The 24,978-nt window shown below is 41.7% G+C and overlaps 3 protein-coding genes across 4 annotated transcripts; 1 reads left to right on the forward strand and 2 right to left on the reverse strand.

Annotated features, from left to right (window-relative positions):
• Nucleotides 1–111: 111 nt before the first annotated feature.
• On the forward strand, nucleotides 112–7,768 carry calypso (ubiquitin carboxyl-terminal hydrolase calypso). The gene is made up of 8 exons (XM_066728001.1): nucleotides 112–385; nucleotides 473–687; nucleotides 754–1,508; nucleotides 1,572–1,705; nucleotides 3,414–3,518; nucleotides 3,582–3,898; nucleotides 3,978–4,126; nucleotides 4,215–7,768. Exons 1-8 carry the CDS (start codon nucleotides 328–330, stop codon nucleotides 4,291–4,293), a joined length of 1,812 nt encoding a protein of 603 aa, XP_066584098.1. The 5' UTR covers nucleotides 112–327; the 3' UTR covers nucleotides 4,294–7,768.
• On the reverse strand, nucleotides 1,722–3,223 carry LOC136773524 (uncharacterized). The gene is made up of 3 exons (XM_066727261.1): nucleotides 3,199–3,223; nucleotides 2,987–3,132; nucleotides 1,722–2,912 (listed from the first exon to the last, which is right to left on the reverse strand). The coding sequence occupies exons 1-3, from the start codon at nucleotides 3,221–3,223 to the stop codon at nucleotides 1,722–1,724; spliced, it is 1,362 nt and encodes a 453-aa protein (XP_066583358.1).
• A 90-nt stretch (nucleotides 7,769–7,858) lies between the features above and the next one.
• LOC136773978 (uncharacterized) lies at nucleotides 7,859–18,120 on the reverse strand. 2 transcript variants are annotated; one of them, XM_066728003.1, is made up of 3 exons: nucleotides 17,360–18,120; nucleotides 9,486–9,862; nucleotides 7,859–9,425 (listed from the first exon to the last, which is right to left on the reverse strand). In XM_066728003.1, the coding sequence occupies exons 2-3, from the start codon at nucleotides 9,840–9,842 to the stop codon at nucleotides 8,472–8,474; spliced, it is 1,311 nt and encodes a 436-aa protein (XP_066584100.1). In that variant the 5' UTR covers nucleotides 9,843–9,862; nucleotides 17,360–18,120; the 3' UTR covers nucleotides 7,859–8,471. The 2 variants fall into 2 exon arrangements, with proteins under 2 accessions (XP_066584100.1, XP_066584099.1); XM_066728002.1 differs by having other exon boundaries at nucleotides 7,859–9,862.
• Nucleotides 18,121–24,978: the final 6,858 nt, after the last annotated feature.

Raw genomic sequence — 24,978 nt, forward strand, 5'->3', positions numbered from 1 at the left:
TTTTGGATGAATTACTTTCCTTATGCTACTTGCTGAGTGCTGCCACTGCTACCTTTCCTGTGCATAAGAAAAGAATAGACTATAGACTATGAAGATAGGAGTGGGGAGGAAAGGATGGGTTTGGATGGGTTTTCCTTGTCTTCCTTCAGGATGTTCAGGAGGACCATTTTGGATTATGAGTAACGAATCATATCAATGATGTTCTGATAGTTTTAACGTATCAGCTGATATAAGCTGTGGCGTCTTTACCTGACAGTACCCTCAGTACCCTTGTTCAATGATTAAAACAACAATTTACTCAATTAATACAACTATTAACAAATAATAATGCCCGTGGACATCAATCGTTTAACTGAAGGTTGGCTAGAGCTAGAAAGTGATCCTGGTGAGAATATTTTTATGCAAAAATTAAAAATTTTCCCCATGTAAATTTGATATTGGTATTAATGTAATTTTTTGTTTTCATGGGAAGGTTTGTTTACGCTTTTACTAGAAGATTTTGGAGTAAAAGGAGTGCAAGTGGAAGAAATATATGACCTACAAAAATCATTAGAAGGTCCAGTTTATGGCTTTATTTTCTTATTTCGATGGATCGAAGAAAGAAGGTCTAGACGCAAAGTTGTTGATCAAGACGAAGGATTTGTCAAAGATGAAGATATCGTCAACAATATATTTTTTGCACAACAGGTTAATTTTATTACATTTTTGTATTTCAATCATGAAAATCATGTATTAACTTTCTCTGATTTACAGGTAGTTCCTAATAGCTGTGCTACTCATGCATTGTTATCAGTTTTACTAAATTGTCCCAACATACATTTGGGAACAACTTTATCTAGGTTAAAAATGCACACATCTGGTATGTGTCCGGAAAATAAAGGTTGGGCAATAGGAAATACACCTGAATTGGCTTGTGCCCATAATTCTCATGCAATGCCTCAAGCTAAACGGCGTCAAGATAAAAACACTGGAGTTTCTACAGGTAGATTTACAGGGGAGGCATTTCATTTCGTCAGCTATGTACCGATCAATGGTAGATTGTTTGAATTGGATGGTCTAAAGCCTTATCCTATGGATCATGGTCCATGGAAAGAGCATGAGGAGTGGACAGAGCAGTTTAGGAGGGTAATAACAGATCGTCTGGGTATGGCAACAGGAGAGCAGCTTCAAGACATTCGTTTCAATCTAATGGCTGTTGTACCAGATAGACGTTTAGCAATATCCCACAAATTAACCATGTTAAAAACTAATAGACAAATTGTATTAGAAGCACTGCAGCAATTAGTAAAACTAAGTCAGGTTCAGGAGAATAATGGAGAAAAAAATGGCAATGATTATGACAAAGAAAAAACAGTTGAAAAGAAACCTAAAACTGAAGACGATAATATCGCCGTGTGTAAAACAGATGGGGAAGGATCGCCAACTTTACCGACTATTAATGTGGAAAGATGTAATGATATGTCGACGGACAATGAAGATACAACTGCTGGTAGAAAAAGTGATTCTAGGTAAACATTGATGAAATAATTTTTTATTTTGAACAGGAATTAAGTAAAATATTATTTTTACAGTGCTATGGAGAAAGTTGTGATGTGCGCCCTTGATTATGCCACTCCCCTTCAAATTCAAACGTCGCCAGCTCATAGTTCTTCTAGCACCGATACTTCTTCAGAGATTGGTTCGGCATTTAATTCACCAACTCAAGGTAGATATGAGTAATCTTAACATAATTGTGCGGAAGTACAAACTTTCTTTTCTGGGCAAAAAATTAAATTTTTTGGACATAACATTCGTACGGGTTTTATATTCTTATTAATGTTGTCCGATGACGAGTAACAAATATAATAGTGATTTTTCGATATTGGATCCTCTGTTTTACCAATTGTTGAGCAGGGCTGTTCATCACGCGATTCTCTGGAATTACTTTCTTCGGCTGTTAAATTTGACAATAGTATACTTAATGGAGCAAAATCTTTTTTTCCATCAATACAGATTTTGTAACTTTGTACATCGCATACTCTCGTATATTCGTTGAAGCCAGTATGTACCGGGCATTTAAATTCAGAGATTGTAGCGGTTTTCGGATTGCACGTATAATATCTTGTACAATCTGTGTTATTAGATAAGCGAACGTTACTCGTACATGGCAATATTTTCACTTGTTCCAAGTCAAATTGATCAGCTTTAGATTTGTATTCATCTATTGTTAAATAGTGCGCATTACCTAAATTATCACTAATCATTATAATATTGTTGTCCGCTTCGGTACTACTTTGCAACAAATTAGGAATGTTTGCACTAAAGTTTATACTGGTCGTATTGAGCTTATTTTTTTCTCCAGTTTCTCGAGTTATATTTTTTGTCTGTTTCATGTCAGTGGTTATATTGTTTTCCAAATTAGTTTTATGGATATATGTACTGATGAGGTAATTCAATAGTATGTTATTCTGATTAATTCCAGGACGTTGGAAAGTATTAAAAATTTGAATTGGTTCTGCTGAAAATTTGGATAAAGAAAATGGCAAAACTGTTTCGTTGTAATTCTTCTGTGCTGTTTGCACAAAGAAATTCCATGAATTGTTCATTTGCGGAATCTCTTGTTTATTAGATGTTGTTGCTGTGTCTTTCGGATTTTCTAATTTTTCCGTTGATATTTGGTCTTCTATCAAAGGGAAAGGTGTTACCAGGGATTGAACCGAGGCGTCTGTCGTGTCGTCAGTATTATACGAGGAATCGATAATATCAGAAAATGACAAAGGATCTTCGGAGTATCCTAAATAGCTTGTTTGCTCTTGATCCAATGGCTGTGGTGTCTCGTATTTGTTGGTTACTAAATTTAAGTCATTTTCAAGAGTATCGCATGTCCAAATATCTCCAGGAAGGACACACATTCGAAGATATGGTTGAAACACCTGAGATAATTATTTGGAAAGTTAAACGATTCTTCTAGAAAGAATTTATATACGTTTCTTATGACAAAACTTACCAAGCCCTGAGTGCATTTTGCTGGAACCCATACGTATCCATCACTTGGTAAATTTACACATTTGTAAAATATTGTACAGCTTGTAAGATGAGGTTTTCTAGGCTCGGGACACTTTGACGATTTTGCTAAGCCAATAATGATTGCTACTATGAACAATTGTTTTTTCATATTTTTATACAATTTTATCTAGCGGCAACTTCCTCAAAACTGACTTTTAGAGCAATCCGCGAAATACATTTATGCACTCTTCGCACGTTCTCCCACCCACACGTTCCACTGACTTATGTTAACACCTTTTCATGTACAGTTACTTCGGCCTTTTTTGTTGTATCTTTCTCTGTGACTGGTTGTCCAAATCACTGAATAAACTATTAATAATGAATAGTAATTGTTGTTCGAAAATAATGATTTTCTTCTTTTTTTTTAGCATGGGGCTGGAATTCAGGTCAAAGCAGCCCAACTTCTACAAAGGATTTCAAAAAATTCGTTGTTATTAGAGTTGCAGGGGACGAAAAAAATGAGGCTGGTTTAAGTAAGTTCTCTTAATTGTTGTCAAAGTTTCTTATAATTTCTCGATTCTCTTTACTGATCATAGGTCGATCCCTCGGTAACATCAATATTAATGGGAAGAGATTGGTGTCTGACAGCAGTCATTTGCATAAAAAAGTATGCTTGTCAGGCGAAGTGAGAATACCTCATGCTAGAGTGAAGACCAGCAATGGTGATACAGTGACAGAGGAGAAAAAAGTTGAAAAAATTGATTCAAAACTATATTCCAAATATCCAGAGTTATTTGAGCCACATACGTTTGCTCCAAAAGATCTTTTAGCTTTGTTAAAGAATCTGGAGCATGAAATAAGCATATGCGAGACAAGTCTGAAGGACGAGAACGATAAGAGGAATAAATATAAAGTCAGTACCTTAATTCTTTTCCCTAGTATTGTATTTAATTAATTTATTGTATATTTCATAACTCTGATTTCTCGCTCAGATCGACGATTGTCGTAGAACCCACAATTATGATGAGTTTATTTGCACTTTTCTCTCAATGCTGGCACAGCAAGGGAAATTAGCTGAATTGGTACAACAGCACTTGACATTGAAAAAACACACATCAGTGTCGGTGAACCGAGTTCATAGGTAATCTGATAGAAAGTGTACAAGATATTTTAATTTTATAAATTTGTGTTTAAATTAATGATCAACTTGACTTTTTTTTTATTAACAGAGCTTCAAAGAAGACAGATGCAAGACCCAATTCATCTCGTAGACGTCGCGGTAGAACTAAATGCAAGAAACGCAAATAAATCTTTAAATACTGAGTTCGTTTTATCAACTAGGCTATTCGAACAAGTTTTAGTCTTTACCAGTGAATTTGTACTTGTATAAAACACACTTTCTGTTTTAATCGATATTTTCTTAATATCACAAATTATGTATATAATTGTATCAACTATTAGCTTAAAGCGATAATTGTACCATATATACAGGGCCCGTCACTTAATATACGCCGGAGCATATATTGAAAAAGATGTATCTTCGAGATTGTAAAGGATATTAAATTTTTGCACATAAGACCGATTTGAAGCATTTAAATATTTTCCTTCAGGGAACTTTTGTGCAAATTTTTGATATCTTTAACAGTAATGGAGATAAACATAAGCATTTTCTAACCTGCATGTGTTAAGCCATTTCAAGCGACTGACTCTGTATACTCTATCGAAATACTTCATTTTATCTTGAATTTTGTAGTGCTTATATGGTATCTAACGCTTTTAGTTTGCAACATTGTTCGGTTGACGAACTAAATAAATATTAGTCGTTACAAAAAAAGCGATCTGTGTTCGTTATACACTTATTGCGCCAGTAACATAATTAGGATGCATGGTAAATAATGAAGTCAGGAATTATTGTCAAAAACATTGAAAATATTTATTTCAATATCCATATACAAATACACTACACGCTGCGGATATGTCCCTTACCTCTAAATACTATTTATCTCCGAGCAGCCGGAGAAAGGAAAACCGAAAAAGTTTTTACGTTGGAATCTGGTCTGGTGACCCTTCTAAGTCGCATCTCTATATATAGGAACTCTGTAGTTGAAAAACGCATGCAGTTAAGATTATTTTGTGAAAAATATTCAACTACCCTTCTCCGGCAGGCGCCGTGAAAATTTTAAACGCTGCTGTTTGCTATTTGGCAAAGGTGCATTTATTTACAGATCGTTCAATCCGCGATCTTCGTGTTGCAAAAATGACAAACTTTTCATCGAGGAATATTATTTACAATGCTGCTTACATTACATTATTTATAACTGTTGATGATACAGCGTGTAGAAATTCGAGCATCCTGGTTCAAAAGATACTAATGATCGCGAGAGTGGTCAGTCCAGTTAACGCTAATAATTAATTCATGTTTCATTAAACGATGTTGAATATATAAATAAATGCTAGTGAATATCGAAGGTTTGTCTTCGTCATAAAATATAATTCAAAGCTTTTCCCATTCGCAAATAAACTCACGCCGGCATTTTTCCTATTTTTTACTGGTATTCGAAGCTTTTTTTCTTATTTTACAATGAAAGCAAGAATTCTTCTGTGAAGTTTTATTAATTTTTAATTATCATCGCTTTGCAGCAGTAGTAAACTAATGCACACTGTCCCGTACATCGATTCTGCTTCCATAAAATTGAGAATAGAGATGTTTCGACCCCAATAGAGAATCTCTCTTTCCAATCTCGGGAGCAAAATCGATGCACATCCCACAGTTTACATACTGGTGTATATTTTCACTTGTGTACATACATATATATATATATATATATGTGTGTGTGGATAGGCACTCACGGTATATCGTGACGACTGAAATATTTGACAAAATTTGTTCTTCATACCAATAAAAATATAAGAGCAACGATAGGACGTTAAAGAAATGCGAAATAGCTAAATCGTCATCCTCTTGTTTATCTTAATTTCGCAAAAATACTGTGTCTCGACTGCTTTGCATGTGGACTGAAGTTGAAATAATTTGTTAATTTCTACAGTGTACGTAAGTAGTCGGGCATGTCGACCGTTCCTCAAGATTCCCTTTTCTCACAATTTATCTATTCCAATTCTTTCGCGATATGTATTGTATTGGTAATCGATTAGTTTTTTTGCTTGAAATAAAGAAAATCATACAAAAGGTAGAAGATACACGAAAACGTATAAAAAAAGTTAAACGAGAGACATACATTAACACCAATTATAATAAACAGTCTTCTGATGGGTCTTATGAACCTTAAAATACAGTATAAAATATTTATATATTACAGATTAGTATCTAGGTTTTCCTTCATTGATGAAAAAGAAAGTTTTCAGTTTATCGAAGTAGAATATTTGCTCGACATTATAAACACCACAGCAAGTAGTACCAATATTATACAAAGTACATGGTTATTCCCTGTTGTATCATGGGCAGATTAACAAGTAATAAATAATTAGATGTAAATTTAAAAACTAGAGCGACTATCAGCTTTTTCGTGTTACGTCGCCATATATCACATGTGATCTAAATCATTTCCTCTTCTAACCGTCAACTGCAATACGTGTGACGGCCGATCTCTAGAGTTTGCCATTTTTCTCCCGTTCTTCTTCCTCCTCCATCAGCAATTTCAACCAACCGTCGTCTTATCACTGAAATTGGCGGTTAAAAAACTTAAATCTTCAAATTAGCATATTTCTCTGCTTGTTCCGTCGCTTTCTTTACATTTAAATACGTTTCCTTCCCCATATCGAAAAAATAAGATACTTGAATTTTTCATATTCATAAATAAGCTTTGGCTTTACATCAGAATTGATCCTCGTTATAGTTGCATGTTCTTTTTTATCTTCTTAACTACATGACTTTGCGAAGAGGCCTCTGTGTCACAGGAGATTCAGAAATTCTTTCGCAAATGCCATAGAGCGAGTCGCCATTTAAATCCAAAGAAAAGAATATAGTTATGTATGCATATCATCCCGTATATTATATATATTTAACAAGATCCCCGCGACAATTATCGATTAACGAAGACACTATGTTCTTACATTAGCGGTTTATCCGGCTGAACAGCGATGAGCCCAGAGAGTAAGAGAGGCGACGAGACGTGTTTTCATCGGGATTCGATCGTGCCACTGGAAAAGTATTTTAAAAAATCCACGCGCTTCTCACAATTAAATCGTATACGGTTTTGCGCCCTACAAACACCACTTGGTCGTGACGATAAAAAAGGTTACAAGAAGAGAAAGAGAGATGATACCAAAGGTTACAATTCGCGAGAAAGAAATTAAAAGAAAGGTGTGCAAGTTTAGAAGCATAAAGGGGGTGGAGTGGATCAACGAAGGGTGTGACTAAAGGAGTTCTTCTTCTCGGTGCTCATCGGCAATGAGCAAATATGCGCGATACACAAGGGCTGATCGCTGTGCAGCGTGACGGTAGTGGAATATAGCCGGTTGCATAACCCAAAGTATCGTTCGGGGAATAACTAGTGTACTGGCTGATGGTGCATTTCGCCTCCTATACAATGATACGAACAAGCATTGATCGAATGTAAGATTAAGAGCGATATAGGAACCGGATTACAGAAAGAAAAATACAATCGCATCGTAAAGATAAGAGGAAAAAAAAAAGAAGGAAAAGACGAAGACGAATAGTTTTCGCGACAAGTAATAAGACTCGATTCTCAGGTGAGTTCCTGCTTCTTCTCTTTGGTCCGATCAATGTTAACACGCTTTATATGACAGATCGCGATATGACTGTTCCAATACGGCATCTCTCTAACATTAATGGTAATAATATAAAGGAATACCCTATAAGAACCTTAGATAAGTTACTTACGAGCTAAATATCGCAACTTTCTTAATCACTAGTACAACTCTACAGCTACTGTATAGTATTACTGCAATTACTACTATATGTATAATAGTATATATGTATACTAAATGTATGTATATATATATATATATACGATACTGCGTGCTAGCGCTATTACGACAAAAGTGAATCGCGAACGTACCCTGTGAGTAAAGGGTTAGCAAAGAGTTACTTGGATAAGTGTTATTGGCCCTCGCGCCATTCGACCTACGTATCTCGTACGTTAAATCGTGTATGGTATTAGTGCATGGTGTGTATCCAGAGTGGAGTAACGCGAGAGCCAAAGAGATGAAGGAACGAACGAAGGCGTTGTCCAAGGCGTTGTAGTCGGTAAAAATGTCAACTTCCTCTTCCAACTGTCCCATCTATATTGTACCTGGCACACATAGGCGAGACACGAAGGAGTCGCAAGCCTCTCGATCGCGATCCGTGCGCTGGATCGTCTGCAAAAAAGTTCCGGTCCCCGTCCGTGTAAGTATAGCTCGGCATCCAAGCGTCGGATCGAGCGATCCACGAGCTACAAGGCTGTCCCGCCCTAGCTCCGTGTGAGGATTCCAAAAAGAGGCGGTAAAGGTGAAGTGGAGGTGATTCATGGGCCGTTGGCGGCCTGATTCGTCGCAAGAGAATGCGTGAGCAGACTGTCGGCTGGTTTGCCAAGTCGCAGGAAGGATTGGAGGGATGCTACTTCGGAAGCCAGTCTGTCCAACCTTGACTTGACCTCTCTCTCGGTTTCCGGCACCGGGACCGGAGGTACGCTGGGTCCGGTCCACTCGGCACCGAGGGAGATTCCGGAGTCCCTCTCGTCGCTGGACCCCTCGTTGTCCCAGGGTGGGGAGGCTCTGGGTCCAGGCTCCTGCTTGATACCCTGAAGAGCCAGGAGGGCACTGGCCGCGTCCTTATCACCGATACGGGACTTGTGCCTGAGTTTGTGCGGTAGACTGTTGTTGGCCGCGCTCGCCTGAGAATTGACCACCAACTGCGGACCCTCGTCGCCGCTTCCCGAGGACAGCTCGTAGGGCGACTGGGCTCTTCGTCCCCTGGAGAGGTTCAGGGCGCTGCTGGTGTCCAGATGCATGGGATGGGGATAGGGATACTGGAAGCTCTCCGTCTCCGGGTAAGCCGTGGTCTCCGGCACGTAGAGCTGTGCCGGTGACCTTGGCGATCTTGCACCTCCATTACCGCCGCTGACCGGCTGGTGGATGACCGAGGTGTGCACCGGACTAGGCGTCCTTGCATAGAGCAGCGCCGAAGCCGGCAGCTTCGTTCTCTTAACGCCGAGAGGCGGTTCCGAGGGTAAAGCGGCCAGCACGTGCTCCGTGCTGATGACGGATTCGCCGCAGATGCCGAACTTGTCGCGAATCGCCTCCAGCTGGGCCTTCAGGATGTGGTTCTCCTTGCTGAGCTCCATAACGCGCTGCTCGAGGACCATGTCGTTGAATCGGCGCTTCTCGCGTGACCGCTTGGCGGCCTCGTTGTTGCGTCTTCGCCGGTCCCAGTAGCTGTCGTCCTTCTTGTTGTCCGGGATGAACTCTCGCTGCTTGCGCTGTGAAAAAAGTTCTTTTCTGATGTCGAAATTTGGCGGGAAGTTTTCAGGATGCGACACCTGTTGCGAGTCGAGATGTTGCTGTTGCTGGGCCTGTTGATGGTGCTGCTGCTGCTGCTGCTGCTGTTGCTGCTGTTGGGCCTGTTGGTGGTGGTGGAGGGGATGATGTTGCTGGGCTTGGGGCACGGGTGGGGCTGCTGGATGTTGGAGTTGAGGCTGCTGAGGTTGCTGAATGGATGGTCCGGTGTGGTGGGATGGATGGGTCAGCGGTGGTAGCGGCCCGTGTGCATCGTGTCCGCCGTGTCCGCTGTGGCCACCGTGCGCCATTGTGTGGCTCGCCGGCATGTTGCTGTTCAAACAGGCGGTCTCACCATTGATGGGCGATCCACTTTGACGGGCGACAAACTCTGCCACCATAATTTGTCTTCTTAGAACATCTGAAATCATTCGAGAAAATATATATATATATATATATATAACTTGTACAGCAGTGCGTGGTTCTTGCATTTCGATAAGGCATTCGAAATATTCCATTTGGCGAACGCTCGAGAGTGTCGCCATCGGCTTTTTATTTCTTATTAATATTATCATAATACACGTGTAGGATGTTAACGAGTGCAAGTGGCTTTCGCGTGCAAGCATTGCGATGGAAAACAGTGTGGTACGATTATATAAGCGTGAATCTCCACACGTGCTGCGTCCAAATAACCGGTGCAACTGTATATAGTTTCCAGAGTCTCGTGTTTGGTCATTTCCGAAGGTCGTTTGGGGAATAATTTTTTATTTCAGAATAACAACGTACGTGCAAAGCGATAATCCACGCGTGGGGGAAACTCGTCGAAGGGCTGCGTTTCTTCGTAAATTCGTTGGAATTTTAAGCTATATAGGTATATGAGAGCTGGGTGTTACGTAAGATCGCACGTGTCTTTCTGCAAATCCAGTCACGTGAACTGGTGTAACTATAATATAACGCACAATAGCGCAGAGTGCGCGATGCTAAACTCGAAAATTCCACTTGAGAATAGAGTCCAAAGAAAACGTTGCAGAGCGCGAAGATCGACGGAGGATTTTCAAATAGCGCTTATCAAATCCTCTCGCAGGTCTTTCGCACCCGGTGGGAAGTTAAGTATAGTATACGTGGGATACGGCGATATTTCGTCACGTGCACAATTTATACGCGCAGACGGCAAACTACCCTCGCACGACTCGCTTGATCGATCAAAATGACTCACGCAAAAACACACGCGGTGCACTTGAGATTCATAGAGAATAATCGCAATATGATGCAAATAATAATAAAGTCTAAATCATTACTATAAAAAAGGAGAAAATAGCACTGTTGATTAATTCCCCCGTTGGATTTTACAACGTTCCTCCGATAAATTAGAAACTCTTTGCTCAATTTTTCCTCGGAGTTTCCGGCCACTTTGTTGCACCACGCTCGCGCTTTTATTTCGAGATCTCTTTAGCATGAACGATTGTGCAATAAAAAATACGAGTCTAATTATACATTGTAATGTATATGGAATATTAATCGCGGTGAGGATGAATAATCGAATTTGACCGGAGGTGCTTAAGTCTTCCGTGAGGGTAAACGATCGGCTCGCTACTACGTGGAATTGAATCACCCGGCGCAACATCGTATAGACGCATACACGTGCACACATCAAGCATATATAACCCTATGAGTCATATTTAGCCATCGCTGCTATACTACGTCCTTCCTTCTTCGCGCGTGCGCGTGTGTGTGTGTGTATACACTTAGAGCAGAGGTGCAGCGATGGCAGACAAGTTGATTTAATGAGCCAAACACTTATGAAAAACATGTTGACAAAGTTCATGAAATCAATACTCAATCGCCGATAAATCGGCTTCCAGTTGAATCGAGTTTCTAGTCCCATGAAATTCATTTAACGCCCCTCTTGATCAGTGATCTATGCGCGTTATATTGCTAAAGTTGTGCTCTGGGAAGTGACAAGAATTTGATAACTGGCTAGAGCCATTACGTAATAATATTATTGCAGTGGATCTCGAATCCAGGAGGCAAGCTGTGCGTTTATAACCGTTTCGTTCGATAATTCTTAGTCGCTAAGAACAATACGAAATTTCGCGTGAGACGTCTATTGAATTGTTTATGGGCGTGCCAGATAATTATCCGTTCATCCTTTCCTGGTAGGAAGTTTTCACGGAATGACACGTTGCTGTCATTTATTGGCGTCATAATGACGCAACGCTCGTTTGCAAAACGTAAGAAAAAACCAATGAGACACTGGATTAATTAGGAGCAGTGGAACGATTCGAAAGAGCAGGTGCTTTGATAAACGGATTCTTCCTCGCAATAGTCGAAAATATTGCGTTCTTCTGGCTCTGGCGACGATCTATTATATAAATTAAGGATCAACAACAGTGCAATGCGTAGAGTATATAGCGTTTGGCAGACTAATTGGATTCCCCGCGATGCTTCGATCGCTATTCGAGGAATCGTTGCTTATATATATATAGGATAAAAACCTGGCGAATTTTCAGGGAAGAGCCAACGGTCGATCGTGATTCACGTTTCCTAGATCGTTCTATGAATGATCGTATCAATTAAAAACGCCACGTGTTCGATGTAACGAGTGAGCAAAAGTTTAAGGTGAATAACAAAAGTTGCTCGTGACTCATGTTTTGGAGTCGTCTACTGGCGGCCAGTCATTGTGTGTGCCGCGCGTGCGAATCAAAACAAGCTACCATTGCGAATAAATAAAATCATTTCAATTGATTAAAAGAAGAGCTGCAAGTTTTCCAGAAAAACCAGCTCAGTGGCTAGTGTGTTCCATGATTTTTTGCGAAGGCAATTCTTACAAGGGGAAAACTGATTGGCCCGTGATTCTCCTGAAAGATTTATTTACGTGTACGTCACGTAGCTTCCAGCTGGCTACCAGGAAAATATTTCCGCATGCGTCACGAGATACAAAATCTTCCAAACGCAGTTCTCTAATTCGTATATATATATATATAGTTTTAATTAATCCAAGCATTGTGGCTGGGATTCAATCTTACTCCGAGTTAAAACACACCGGGTTTTCTAATAATAAATGCTACTGCCACATTGTTCACGAATCGATGCCAAATTAATTGTGAGAAAGAGTGTTTAAATTAAACTGAAAAAATTGAATGACAAAGAGTTAACGTCTGTTATTGAAATTATAGAGGGGAAAATGTTTATCATGGAAGTAGATTAATTAAATTAGAGTATCGCTAATTAAACGTAACGCGTATGAGATTTTTGTTGAAATATCGTCGAAATATGCAAGAATTAATAGAAAAACACCAAGAATGATATATAACTGCTGAAAATCAATAACTCGGCGTACAGTTTTTGATTATTATTACTTGAGATTTATCACGGAGAACTATATGAAGCTTGTATAACGATCCTCAGCGATCTTCGTACACGATATAATTGGAGAACCGTCGTTTTTCTCCTCGTACTCTCTCTCGAAAAGCTCAATTTAAAGAGGAATTGAGATTTCAAGTGTTTTATGCAACGCTACTTGAATACCGTACTTGACATCGGCTAGAATTTCGCTGTGGGGGAAAAATACGAAGCTATCGACGCAAATGTGACTTGGCCACGTGCGCTGCTCAGAGGGATATTGCGCAATCGGTGAACGGCGCACGTGTGCTCAGCAGCGTTTCATCCACCAACTACTCTGGCATCCGCATTTTTATCCTTTACTTCCCCTCCAAACTTTTGTCAATCTCTTGCCCTCGTCCATCCCCTATCCAAGTGTTCTCCAGCAAACGACCATACGTGCTCGAAGGTCATTCGCTCGGGAAAATTCCTAGCAACGTAATAAAACAATAACAAAAATAAATATATGCATAAACACACATTTACGAAAATATCGATTATATTACAACAGTGCACTTACGTTTATTACGTAAATTTAGCATATATCTGTTATCGTAAATTGTTTTGTTATTGTCGTTCCATTGAGATTTCAAGCGTACACATTCTCTTTCCCAATAATAAGTACATTATGCAATCTAAGAAAACAGCGGATTGCACGTTTTCTCGATTCTTAATTTGATCATTTTCCAATGGGGGATAAAGCTGCGCGAACGCGGTTATTCCTCAGAGGTTTGTATGATTTTTTTCCGGGAAATTCAGCAACATCATTTTCAGGCTAGATTATTTCTCTGGTTGGCATTGGTAGGATCGTTTTATGGTGCGACCATGTCAGGCAGTAAAGGCGAAAACGATGCTTATCACGTAGGGACTTCTGAGAATTTAACGATTCCTCGGTCTTTACGAGCTAATCGGTATAATGGCGGGACGTGCAGAGCGGGTGAAACGATCGTAGCAAAGTTTTTCGTGCGTGTGGTGCTTTTCGGAATTAATTCGGGCCAATTGCATGATGAACGGGAAACGAAATCTGGGACCGGTTCGAAATAACTCCGTTGGCTTGATAACGGTATCAGTGGCTGCTTCTTGCGCGACGCTCACCGCGATCATAGCACACACGCGTATATACACATGCACTTGATACACCGCTCGACGAGAACGTCCTCTCGAACTGTTTATTATTCCATGCACTTTATCAAATTCATCCACGATGCCTCCGAGCTTGAATTTTGTTCGAGTTTCGTATTGCGTATTGCTGCGGTAAAGTATATACAAAAAAGGGAGGAGGGGGGGGGGGGGGGGGGGTGAGGGTGATCGGCAGACGATCGACGCGACGCTGAGCACGAGGAATTCGGGGAGTGGGGAGGGGGGCTCGCGTGTCCAGTTCCAGGATAATGGGACGGATAACGGTCGGCCGTAAGACACCGATAGTGGAGTGGGATCGACCAGCGTAGATCGGAATAAACGAGCGGTAAAGCGTTAGAGAATTACAACTTGCTAGGCCGGAAAAAATGAATGAAGAATCTCCAACGGAGTTTGGCCATGTGCCGTTATGCCCGGGCATCCTATTTCGACCTTGCGTAATATATACCGTATAACAAACCGTGACGGGAATTAAGGTGTAATCTAAAAATTCCTCTTTTCATCGATCCTTCTTGTAAAACCGAATTATTCTTTCGCTTATATTAGAACCGCTCTATTTTAACAGAGCTTAACGAATCACGCTTCGTTCTTTGTTCGATCTTGCGGATTTCGCTGGATGACCAATCGCACATACGGGCTCGCAATTAATTAGTTAATTATACGATCGTATCTAATGATCTCGTTATAAACTTGGCAATAACTAATATATAGTGGAAAGGCTCGCGCGAGTTATTTGGTGCACTTGTAACCAGCAGAGAGTACCAGTGCACGAGGAAAAATCTTTATTATCGCGTTTCTATATTTGCGAATGCGAGCGACTGGCAGAGTGCACGAGCTTGTTTACGTGTTCTCGCGTATCGCGCTGTTTCCGACACGTGATTAGCCGGTAACGTGGAGGCTCCTCTCATAAAAGCATTAACTCATCGCTATTGTATAATGCGCACGTGAGAACGCCTGACATAATGCAGCGATCATTTTCCAGTTGAAAATCGTTGCAAAATCCAAGAAGCCAACGTGCCTCGCGTGTAATTAACCGCGTGGAACAACAAACCATTTCCGCGTCTCTTTCCAAACTCTGATGGGTAGAACAAGGAGAAACGGCAAGTTTTCCAACGAGTTTCCACGAAAATCTCTGACGCTTGCCAATTATATAGACGAGATTGGTATGTGAAAATTATTGGTGCGCTCGCTTTTCGCCCGAGTAAAGGTCAAAGGTCATCGGGGGTTCACCATTTTGTTAGAATTCAAGGGGACGATCGCGATTGTTTATAGGTGTATATATATATATGTAATAAGGAATAGCGGGAAAGTTTTACACTGGTGTGAGTTATCGGATGAAGCGAGGATTCATGCAAATCTTCCTCTGCTTCTTCTTCTTCTTCTTCCTCTCTTCGTCTTCATCGTAGTCATTGCTGCTCTTGCACTTAGCCTCGCGTTTCTGCGACTAGTCTCGGGACACGTGACTGAAACACGTGCACGCTATTACGCTAGACCGTTCACCTTCGTTGCATAATAGAAACGCGAAAAGGTTATTGCGAACAACAGGCTGGTATTTGCTAATATGATCGATAAAATATTTATGTAGTTTAACAGTATATGGTGGAGCGTGCTCAATAGCCACGTGTACGTGGATTTTCGTTATTTCGCAAAGTCTAACTTTAACAATTCGAACCGAAAGCTTGTGTTTCGTTAATTCGGTGAAAGATGAGTCTATAGGAGGGATCGAGTTTCTCGAGCTTTGGTAAATTCGTAAAATAGCGTTATATTAATATATATATATATATCGATGAGAAGAGAGCGTGCACGATTTGATCGATGAACCGGTGAATGACGTAACGGTTAATCTATATACGAGATGAGAGCAATACGAGATGTGTCGTGTAAATTAGATGCGCACGCCTACATTCGCAATGTGTACTAATAATGGCGACACGTCCAGTATTTCCGTGGAGAGCAGTTACCGCTAATCCAGATATTCCTGCGACGTTAAATCATCTGGATGACAGATAGCTCGAACAATGACTGACACGGATACTCCGAGAGTATTTCCAAGACACGGATGATCCTTTCGTGGAAAAATACAACACTCGCAGTGGTTCTATTGCACAAAGAAACGTTGATAGTAATGGTAATAATAAGAATGATAATAATAAAATTGCGGGATTGAATTTTGGAAGAAAAAAAAACATATATATATACAGAGGTTTGTACATATAGGTTGTAAAAATCCCTGGAATTATCGAGAGTGCGTCTAGTCGTTGCAAAAGTGGGCCACGGCCTAATTTGCAGTGCCCTCAAGTTCGCGCCGAGGCTTATAAGCCGTGCAAGCGTAATAAAACTCACGGACTTTGAGCGAAGGGCACGCACGTGCACGAGGAGATACGCTCGGTTCGCGCTGGTTAAAAGGCAAACCGAACGACCGTTCGTCGTTCGTCGTTCCTCGATACTCGTCCTTGCACCGAGGAGATAAAAATACGCGCGCGGCGCTACCCGTTTACACGTACAAAAATCGATTACGCGATTCGTTTATAATTATATGGATGATTAGGGATATACTGGCAATTCTCGGGAGAGTAATTTCAGCGATACATTTGAGTATGGAACGGCGTAAATTAGGCCGTGGCCCACTTTGGCGGCTATAGACTCGTGCGTTCTTCGCGGAGGGGTGGGATCGATCGTGTCAAGGAGGTGGGGTGGGAGTGAGTAAGGAGGGCAGACGGGAAAGGGGAGACAGTTCCGCTTCTCGCAAGGATCGCGATCGATCGAAAGCCGTTGCTTCCCTCCACCAACACGTGCCTCTTCTTCTTCTTCTTCTTCTTCTACGTCTCGTCCTGGATGAATTATTTCATTCTCGTATATACCTATATATATATATATATACATCCACGTTTCGACTCGAGAAATATTTTCACCAAGCGAAAGAGATTTAACAGCCGTTCAATGCTCCTGACCGTGCAGCCAGCGAGAGATACCAGTGTAATGAATTGCGAGACTCCAAGAAGCAGTTTCTGATGACGCAACGCCAACAGCCGTGTTATATGCGCGCATTGCACATATTGTCGCGAAACCAGCCACGGAGAATTTAACCTCGATAACACGCTCGTCCCTCGCCCACCGTCAATTCGCAATGCTTGCTTAGAGTACCGAAAACAAATCCGAAATTTTGATTAATAATATCTAGACGAGTGTAGTTGGTTTATTGAAAAAAAAAAATAAGCAAGAGGGAAAAATATATCGAGTTGGAACGCTCGATTTCGTTGCGCGTTTACGGATGAACGGTGGTATGTAGGTTTACCGTGTACTGGGGGAAGGTGAAAACGCGCGGTATGATGCTCCAAGGGTATGCGTGAAACGCAGTGGAGTTTGAAAAGCAGCCAGATACATCGGAGAAAATACTCACCAATTTTGGAAAGTTTTGAGTAGCGCGGTTCTGTGCGAAGAGAAGGATCCACCTTGGTTCGCAGAGGTTGGAATCACGCGTGAATCGTGAATAGTTAAAAGATATATAGTTCCCTGCTGAAGAGCGAGTTAGCGCGCGACTCACGTTCGACGAACCGGCGATTGAAGAATCAGCGTCATAACGTCATAAACAATTGCCGTTGCTCGATCAACTCCTCGATTAAACTCGGGTCCAAACAGCAAATCACTATTTCCACTTTGGGAAGGTCACACAAAGATAGAAAAAGAGAGTACGGAAATATCCAAGTGGTTCACTTAGGAAAAAATATTAAAAATCCTTTGGGTCGTTGTTCTGCGAGTCCTGTCCGATGCGGAGAGTCGAAAGAATAGCCGTGTATTCTCCGAGAGGCAGAAGATGAAAGAAGCGAGAGTGTTATATCTCGCTTTTTATCACAAAATCGTTGAATAAATCCTGCAGTGAGATTCGCGTTGTAGACCGGCTCGATTCTCGTAAAAGTACAAGTTGTCACGTATGGGTGTACTATATAGAGAATATATAGAGAGTAGAAAGAACGCACAGGTTGTTCGTAGCACAAGCGTTGCTGGCACGTCTGACCGGGACGAGGCCGGATAGTAAACTGAGCCGAGAGCGGCGGAGCCGGAGCGTTGAATTGAACGAGTCTCGAGGGACTGCAGAGCGAGTGCTGCGAGTGCCGTCTTGGCTTATGGCCCCAATGTCGTCCGTTCCGTTCTGTTCTCTTCTCTTCTCTTCTGTCGGAGTTGGAGTTGGAGTTTGATGCGAGGAGGTTTGGATAAGCGTGCTGGTGTCTCGTGCGTGTGCTATGTTCTTTAGTGGGAGGGTGGGGGGAGGAGGAGGAGGGGGGGGGGGGTGAGAAGGATCGTTAGAGGGGGAAATTGTTGCCTGGTTTACGTTTACGTGTCTCCCCACCACTTTACGAGCTTCTGCGTCACTGCTCTCCTCTCTATCCCTCTATCATTCTTCCGATTCTTCCCACTATACCCCCTACTACTATCCCCTCCACCGTTTCGCTCGCTCCCCGCCACACTCTGTCGCGTTAGATCTTTCACGTAGGCCAAGCTCCAACGTTATACGGACAGACTAGATTGCGTCGTGCTACCACGCCGAGTACCCGCCGCATAATATCGTCCCCGTACTTACATGAAATACTCCACTGAACAGCCACATTCTTTTTTTCTCTCCCGCACGCACTCTCTCGACGTTCCTGCGCCAACCGATCGAGCAATTTCGCCAACGAGCGAACCTGATCGAGTTGCTGCTGGGGAACTCGCGATTACGTCAGGGTCGGGTCGTCGAGCAATCTTTGCGAGTCTAATGTCGAAAGACGTTGGTCTCCGGGGAGAGGAGGGCAATGTAATTTATAGCAAAATCAGTCGACACATCCGGCGAAAACAGTGCGATTACTCACGAATGCAGCGATAAAGTCCCGTGGAAATACAAATATCGGCCGGTAAACGCCGATCTCTGTTTACGATTAAAAGCGCGATATTTCGAATGAATCATTGCCCTTATTTCGAGATAACGGAGCAAACAGAGGCGAACTTGGACTCCTTTCGTCGGAGGCGCGTGCGAGAGCTTGCGCGAGCTTCCACCAGTGCCGAGCTTTGTACTACGATATATATATATATATATATATCGTCATCACTCGCGTGCGAATTTGCCCCTGTAGCGACGCGTTACCGGTCGCGTGCAGCTCCAAACGAAAATATTTTGCTAAAACGAGCGAGCTTGAGCGAACGAATTGAAACAAAGTCATACGCGATTCGATCGTGTGGGGAAGCTTGCGCGAGCTTTTAATGATTCCCCAGCGAATCGTTACCAAAATTCGACCGACGCGCTGCTCAAAGCGAGAATTTTGCTCAACCTGAACGAGCTTTAGCGATCGAGTTCCAATAAATTTATGTGCAATTCGAAAAAGGTCGAAAATTTGCGCGAGCTTTCAACAAGTTAAAAAAAATTTCGCCGCTCAAAACGAGTATCTAATGCCAAGTATATGAGCGAGATTTAGCAATTGAATTTGAAGAAAATTTTATACGCAATTTGATTCATGTTCAAGAGCTTGCGCGAGCTTTCGGTGAGCTGCACCGTAAAGTCTCTATAGTGATTCGTTACTAACCTCTTGTTGCTCGAAGCGAGGATTTCGCCAAAATTGAGCGAGCTTTTGCGATCGAATTGTAATAAAATTCTATCTGATTCAAATTTAATCGGATGCGCCTGGGCGTGCGAGAGAGAGAGAGAGAGAGAGAGATAATAAGCGAAAAAGGAGCCGTGACTGGACGGGCGAGGTCGCGTTAACAAAGTTGCATAAAAAGTGAAGGTGACCGGCGGTGATTCATGGGGGCTGATGCCCTCGTTGTCTGGCATTCGGTTTACGGAGTAAAAGAGCAAGGGTGTAGGGGGGAAGGGGGAGCGGGGAGGAAGATAGAAAAGTAGGGAGGGTCCTTGCTGATTCGCCGAACGAGCCTCGCCACTTCTCCTTTCTTTCCTCCTCTTCTTTTTCCTCCAGTCTCTCTCTTCTCTTTCACTCTTTCTATCTCTTCTTTTTTGCACAGATTCTCCTTCCTAATTTCTCCTAAAATCTCATCGCAGCCACTTAAAACCTCCAGGCATCTGCATCGGCCAGTCAAAACTCTTTTAGCATTCCTCGTTTGATTTACACTCATTAAATTTGTCACAGACATTACGTCTATTTTAAACTCGAACCACTTTACTATTGGCTTCTCCTATATTGCTGGTTCTGTTTTTCCCATATATGCAAATTAGCTTTGAGCTAAAGGATCATTACGATTAACGTTTTTCCTCCTGTTGAACGTCGTTGGATTGCAAACACTTGTCGAAAATTTTGATACTCTGCCTTCGCTGGTATATAGATGTTAGGGGGGAGGGGGGGGGGGATGGGTCTACTTGAGAGATTGCAGAAAAAAGCAACAAAATGCATGTCCCGGCTAGTCCTTGAAATTCCAAAACGCCTGTTTATAATGCGCTGTATCATTATACGTATCTTTTATGCAAAACACAATGCTTCCGTTGCGAATAAAGGCAAATTTAATGTTCTCAAGATGAAAATTAGAATCATTTTGCATATAACTTTATATAAATAACTTTCCGTGAAACCACGACGAATCGTCTCGTCCAAAGCATCGTTATTTTTATAAATATACAAAAACGAATTTTATTTATCACTAGAAGTTTTATCGAGTCGCGAAAATATATACATGTATACACGCGAGCTCCAATAAACAGCCTTATTTTTCCCTGGTAAGCTCGGAGTTAATTTCCAGTTCCACGTAAAATTCAACAAATTATTTGAAATTCACAGACTTTTTTAGGAAGAGAGAAGACGCTACATTCACCTTCTCTCCAGGAAATGGTAATATTCCGTTCGCGAAAAATATTGCTATAAAATTAGCCATTGAAAACTATTTTCAAAGTCTGCGAAAAAAGTATAATTAAATATATCGATTTGCGTGCTCGTAGATCGAGAACAGGTGAACGTCGTTTGCGATTAACTCTCATTAGCATATTCATCATGTATATAGTGTGTCCATATACTGACATTGCGAATAAGCTTGCAGCTCAAGGAGAATTTCCCTAACCAAGCGATTTCCGTCGCGGTGCTCTCTCCTTAACTACCGCGCGAGGAGACGTTCGAGAGAAAGTATAACTGTTAGAGTAATAGTGACGAAGCAGGTGTAATCGGGATTGCGCACGCGAGTGAATGCCGTGGAGTTGGCGTGTCTGCATTTCAATTGCAAGTCTCCGGCTCTTATATCCTCTCCCCTTCCCCTCCCTCTTTCCTCTTTAAAAAATTCAACAAACTAAACCTTTTCCGAAAAATACAATAGAACCTCCTGCGAATGGTTCGAATTCTAATAAACTTAATTGTTACATAGAGAAGGCGCATGTCGCGTGAAAAATGCTAGAGAAGCGGGTGTGCGCGCGATAAATTGTGCAAAGCTCGGAAGCTAAGCACAGTTGGCTTGCAAAGTCGCTCGGGTTCAATGACCGTTGGATTGGGAACCTGAAAGACGAAAACGGCCAGTGTCGTTGTCTGAACGAGCACGTTCGTATACGCGACGCATTCCGAATGTGGTGTTATTGCACTATGATACTGCGAGTATATATATGGTATAGAAGAATAATGAGCCAGCTGAGAGAACAAGGAAAAATCCTCTTGTGCGCTTGATTTGGCAAAATCCTCCAATTAGATCTGTTGGAGGAATGACGGAATGGCCCTCGGCTCTCGCGAGGAGGCTCCTTTGGCCTTCGAACTGCCGAGTTTAGAGGGCAAGGCTTGTTTCGCGCTCACCCTGTATATAAAAGACGAGAGCCTACTTGGCTCGCGGACGGTACTTTCATCGACCAAGTGAAAGCAATATGAAAGTGCTTGATTGCAAAGTAGAAAGGTGAAATGTACGATAAAAAGACGAAGCCGTTACGTGCGTGTGTACCGGTCGACCCATTTGAGCGGATTGCGCCGGGCAGAAAGAAAAAGATGGATAGACTCAATTATACCTCGAGATTGTTCAACTCTAGTATCTCTCTAGTGCATGATGTATATATACATATACTCTATATATTTATCCCTCGTTCACGCAGAAGAGCCATCGGCCACTGTCTCGTTGAAGTTACAAAAAAAATAAAAATAAAACAAACAACAAAGAATCTGTTTTTTCTTTCATTATATATACATATATGTATATAGCAATAATCATTGGATATCTTCATCATTGGTCGCTTCTCGTCCGCTCCGATCGGAGTAGAAAATAGGAAATGAAATCGGTAACTATTATATTGTAGCGGAACAAAGAAAAGCCTTTCTATTGCATCGTAAGAACATAGCAATTGGCTGGCTGCTACGCGTCGTAATATCTCGGAGCGCGAATGCAATTGAAAAAGTGTAAATATTTTGCCCGGCTGCGCGGATTATCTGACGGTGTAATGGTTGAACTGCCGTAATACCCGAGCTTTAAACGTGACTGATAAAACTTATCACGATGGGGTTATATCATTTGGTAGCATGGGTCAGCGACGATCAATCTCTCGAGCCTAAAAAAAACTTTTTCGTCCATTGCCAATGAGCGTGCAGGCTTTTCATCCAAGATATAGTTACAGAGTAATACGTGTGTAGTATAAAACGTGTAGATTTGAAAACGTGCTACCCCTGATAACTCGCTCTTTAAGTGGAAACATGAAAATTTGCAAAAATGCGATGATTTCATTTTCAAGGTCATTATTAAAATGGCTTTCATAATTAATTACACGAACCCTCTAGCGAGGGTGGAAACGAGCAATACATTTTTAAATTGAAAAGAAGCACTGAAATGTGCGATATGTTTTCGAATCGACACGCTGTATATATATGCACGGTACACAAAGACTTTACTCTTCTTCGGCGATTAATCTCTCCATTACTAATACGAGACTTTGTCACGTTCGTGAGGAAAAAGGAAACAACAACGCTGGCTTATCATTGCGGAAATCGTGAATTGAGTAGATTGAAAATGCAATATTTACAAAGAAGCCTGGTATGGTTGAAAAATAATAATAATCAGTCGACGTACACGCATTAATGCCAGGGGTCCTTGAAAATGACCGTGAGAGTCAACATAATGTTATATATATATATATACACGATATATACGTGATGAAAATTTTAAGCGCTTTAAGCCTTCGTGTTATGACAGTGGAATTATATTTGGCAATTGTATAATACATTATGAACGACGAGGGATTAAAATGCACGCCATTTTTTACGCCAATTAATCGAGTCGTCGAGCGAATCGACGATTAAAAGGATGATAAAAGCAGCTGCGAGACGAGTATCGTGTATTAATAGAGTGATTATACGTAATGAAAGCAAGATTTAAAGCTATGACGACGAACCGCGAGATATTTTTCTCGAAGGATATCACGAGAGCTATCATCTGTGTAATTAATACGAGCGATTGCCGTAATGATAAGCGACAAATATATACATATATAACAATTTAAATAACGTGTCTATTGACCCGAGCGGAGAGCTTCTGCGTATTGTCAATAATTTTTTTCTCCAACGCCGGAGCCAGGAAAAAAGTAAACTTTGCTTCGTCGGAGGCCGACGCACTTATACCAATCAGAGAAAACTCTCGTGGAAAAAGGAATAAAGCGTGAGGAATGGAGGAAACGATTGCTCTCTGTCGAGTAAAGTGACGTGCTTGATCGTATAATAATTAGTAAAACGTACACTCTATAGTATATATATATATAAACGAGATGCGGAAAATTGTCACTCTTACTGGCAGTTTAATAATCGGTTGCGGTTAACTCGACTAGTTCATCGATTATTCCGACTATTAAATAATCCTACTAAGCTGCCTTGGCGCAGAGTCGTATAATCGATGTAACGCGAGTGAAAATAATCAAACGAATGGCAATTAATTGCGCGCGTGGCTGGATCGTTCGCGGTTGGCGCTTTCGCGTCGCTATGGAGGAGGAAAGAGAAAAACAAGAAGGAAGAGGAGGAAGGGAGGAGTGGGAGGGGGGGGGGGGGGAAGAAATGCACACCGGAACCTTTTCAAGCAGTTCGATTCTCACGCAAGGTCGTGTCGCGGCGCTTTGCAACGCATTGCGTGGCGAACGTACGAGATGGATGATAAAAATAGTAATCCTGAAATTACAATTTCCACACGATCACGCTCTTATACCGGAAGTGTCTGCCGCGCACGATACTTCCTTTTGCCCGTTTGATCGATTCGCCCAAAACTAACAATCTGCATTTTCCGATTGATTCGAACGCTGTATTGTCTATATACAGGGATGTAAATGTGTGGTTTTCGGCATGCAGGTTTAATGTATACCGTATATATATATATATGTGTGTATATTATAAAGTACTATTAGTAGGCAAGCGAGGTAGTAGCGTCGACGTAACTCGACGCGTAACCGCAAAGCGTAGCGCCAAGATCACGTGCCAGCGATGCAGGAAATCCTATAGACCAGCGCTCTTCAGGGAGAAAGCAGTTTCTCGCATCTTCGCGTTGCGTTTGGAGTCTGGCAAAGACCAAAATTCCTTTATTTTCTTATACCATCGTTCCTGCACGTTTAAACTGCAACTCGGAACGTTGAAATGGCCATGATTCTCCTCGGTTTTTAAACGTAAGCGATAATCGTTTTGAAAGCTCTCTCTCTCTCTCTTTCCTGCAGTGTATACGAATGTAAAAATAGAAATCACGATTGATATTCGCAGCGATGACCTGGTAGTTGTCGACCGTGAAAAAAGTCTTTGTCGTTGGCTCGATACTGCGAGTGGAGTGCGGATAGGAAGAGCGCCAAGTGGCAACGACGACGACGACGACGACGACGACCTTCGGCTCGGGTGATTTTTTTCAGCTTCGCTAGCAGTTAGCGCAGATGCAATCGCATTTGCCGATCCACCTTCCACCAATATGAGACCTTGAGGGCGCTGCCCTACCGGCGACTGACCCTCGTGTTATGTTCCAACTCCAAGGTCATCTTTGTCCACTGCAGCCACTCTCCAATTGTCGTCCCACACGCATATATACACACACACACATATATATATATATATATATATATAG

The sequence above is a fragment of the Prorops nasuta genome, unplaced genomic scaffold, assembly GCF_024137725.1.
Source record: "Prorops nasuta isolate Cenicafe-Biocafe unplaced genomic scaffold, Cenicafe_Pnas_1.2 PNAS00005, whole genome shotgun sequence".
Classification (NCBI taxonomy): domain Eukaryota; kingdom Metazoa; phylum Arthropoda; class Insecta; order Hymenoptera; family Bethylidae; genus Prorops; species Prorops nasuta.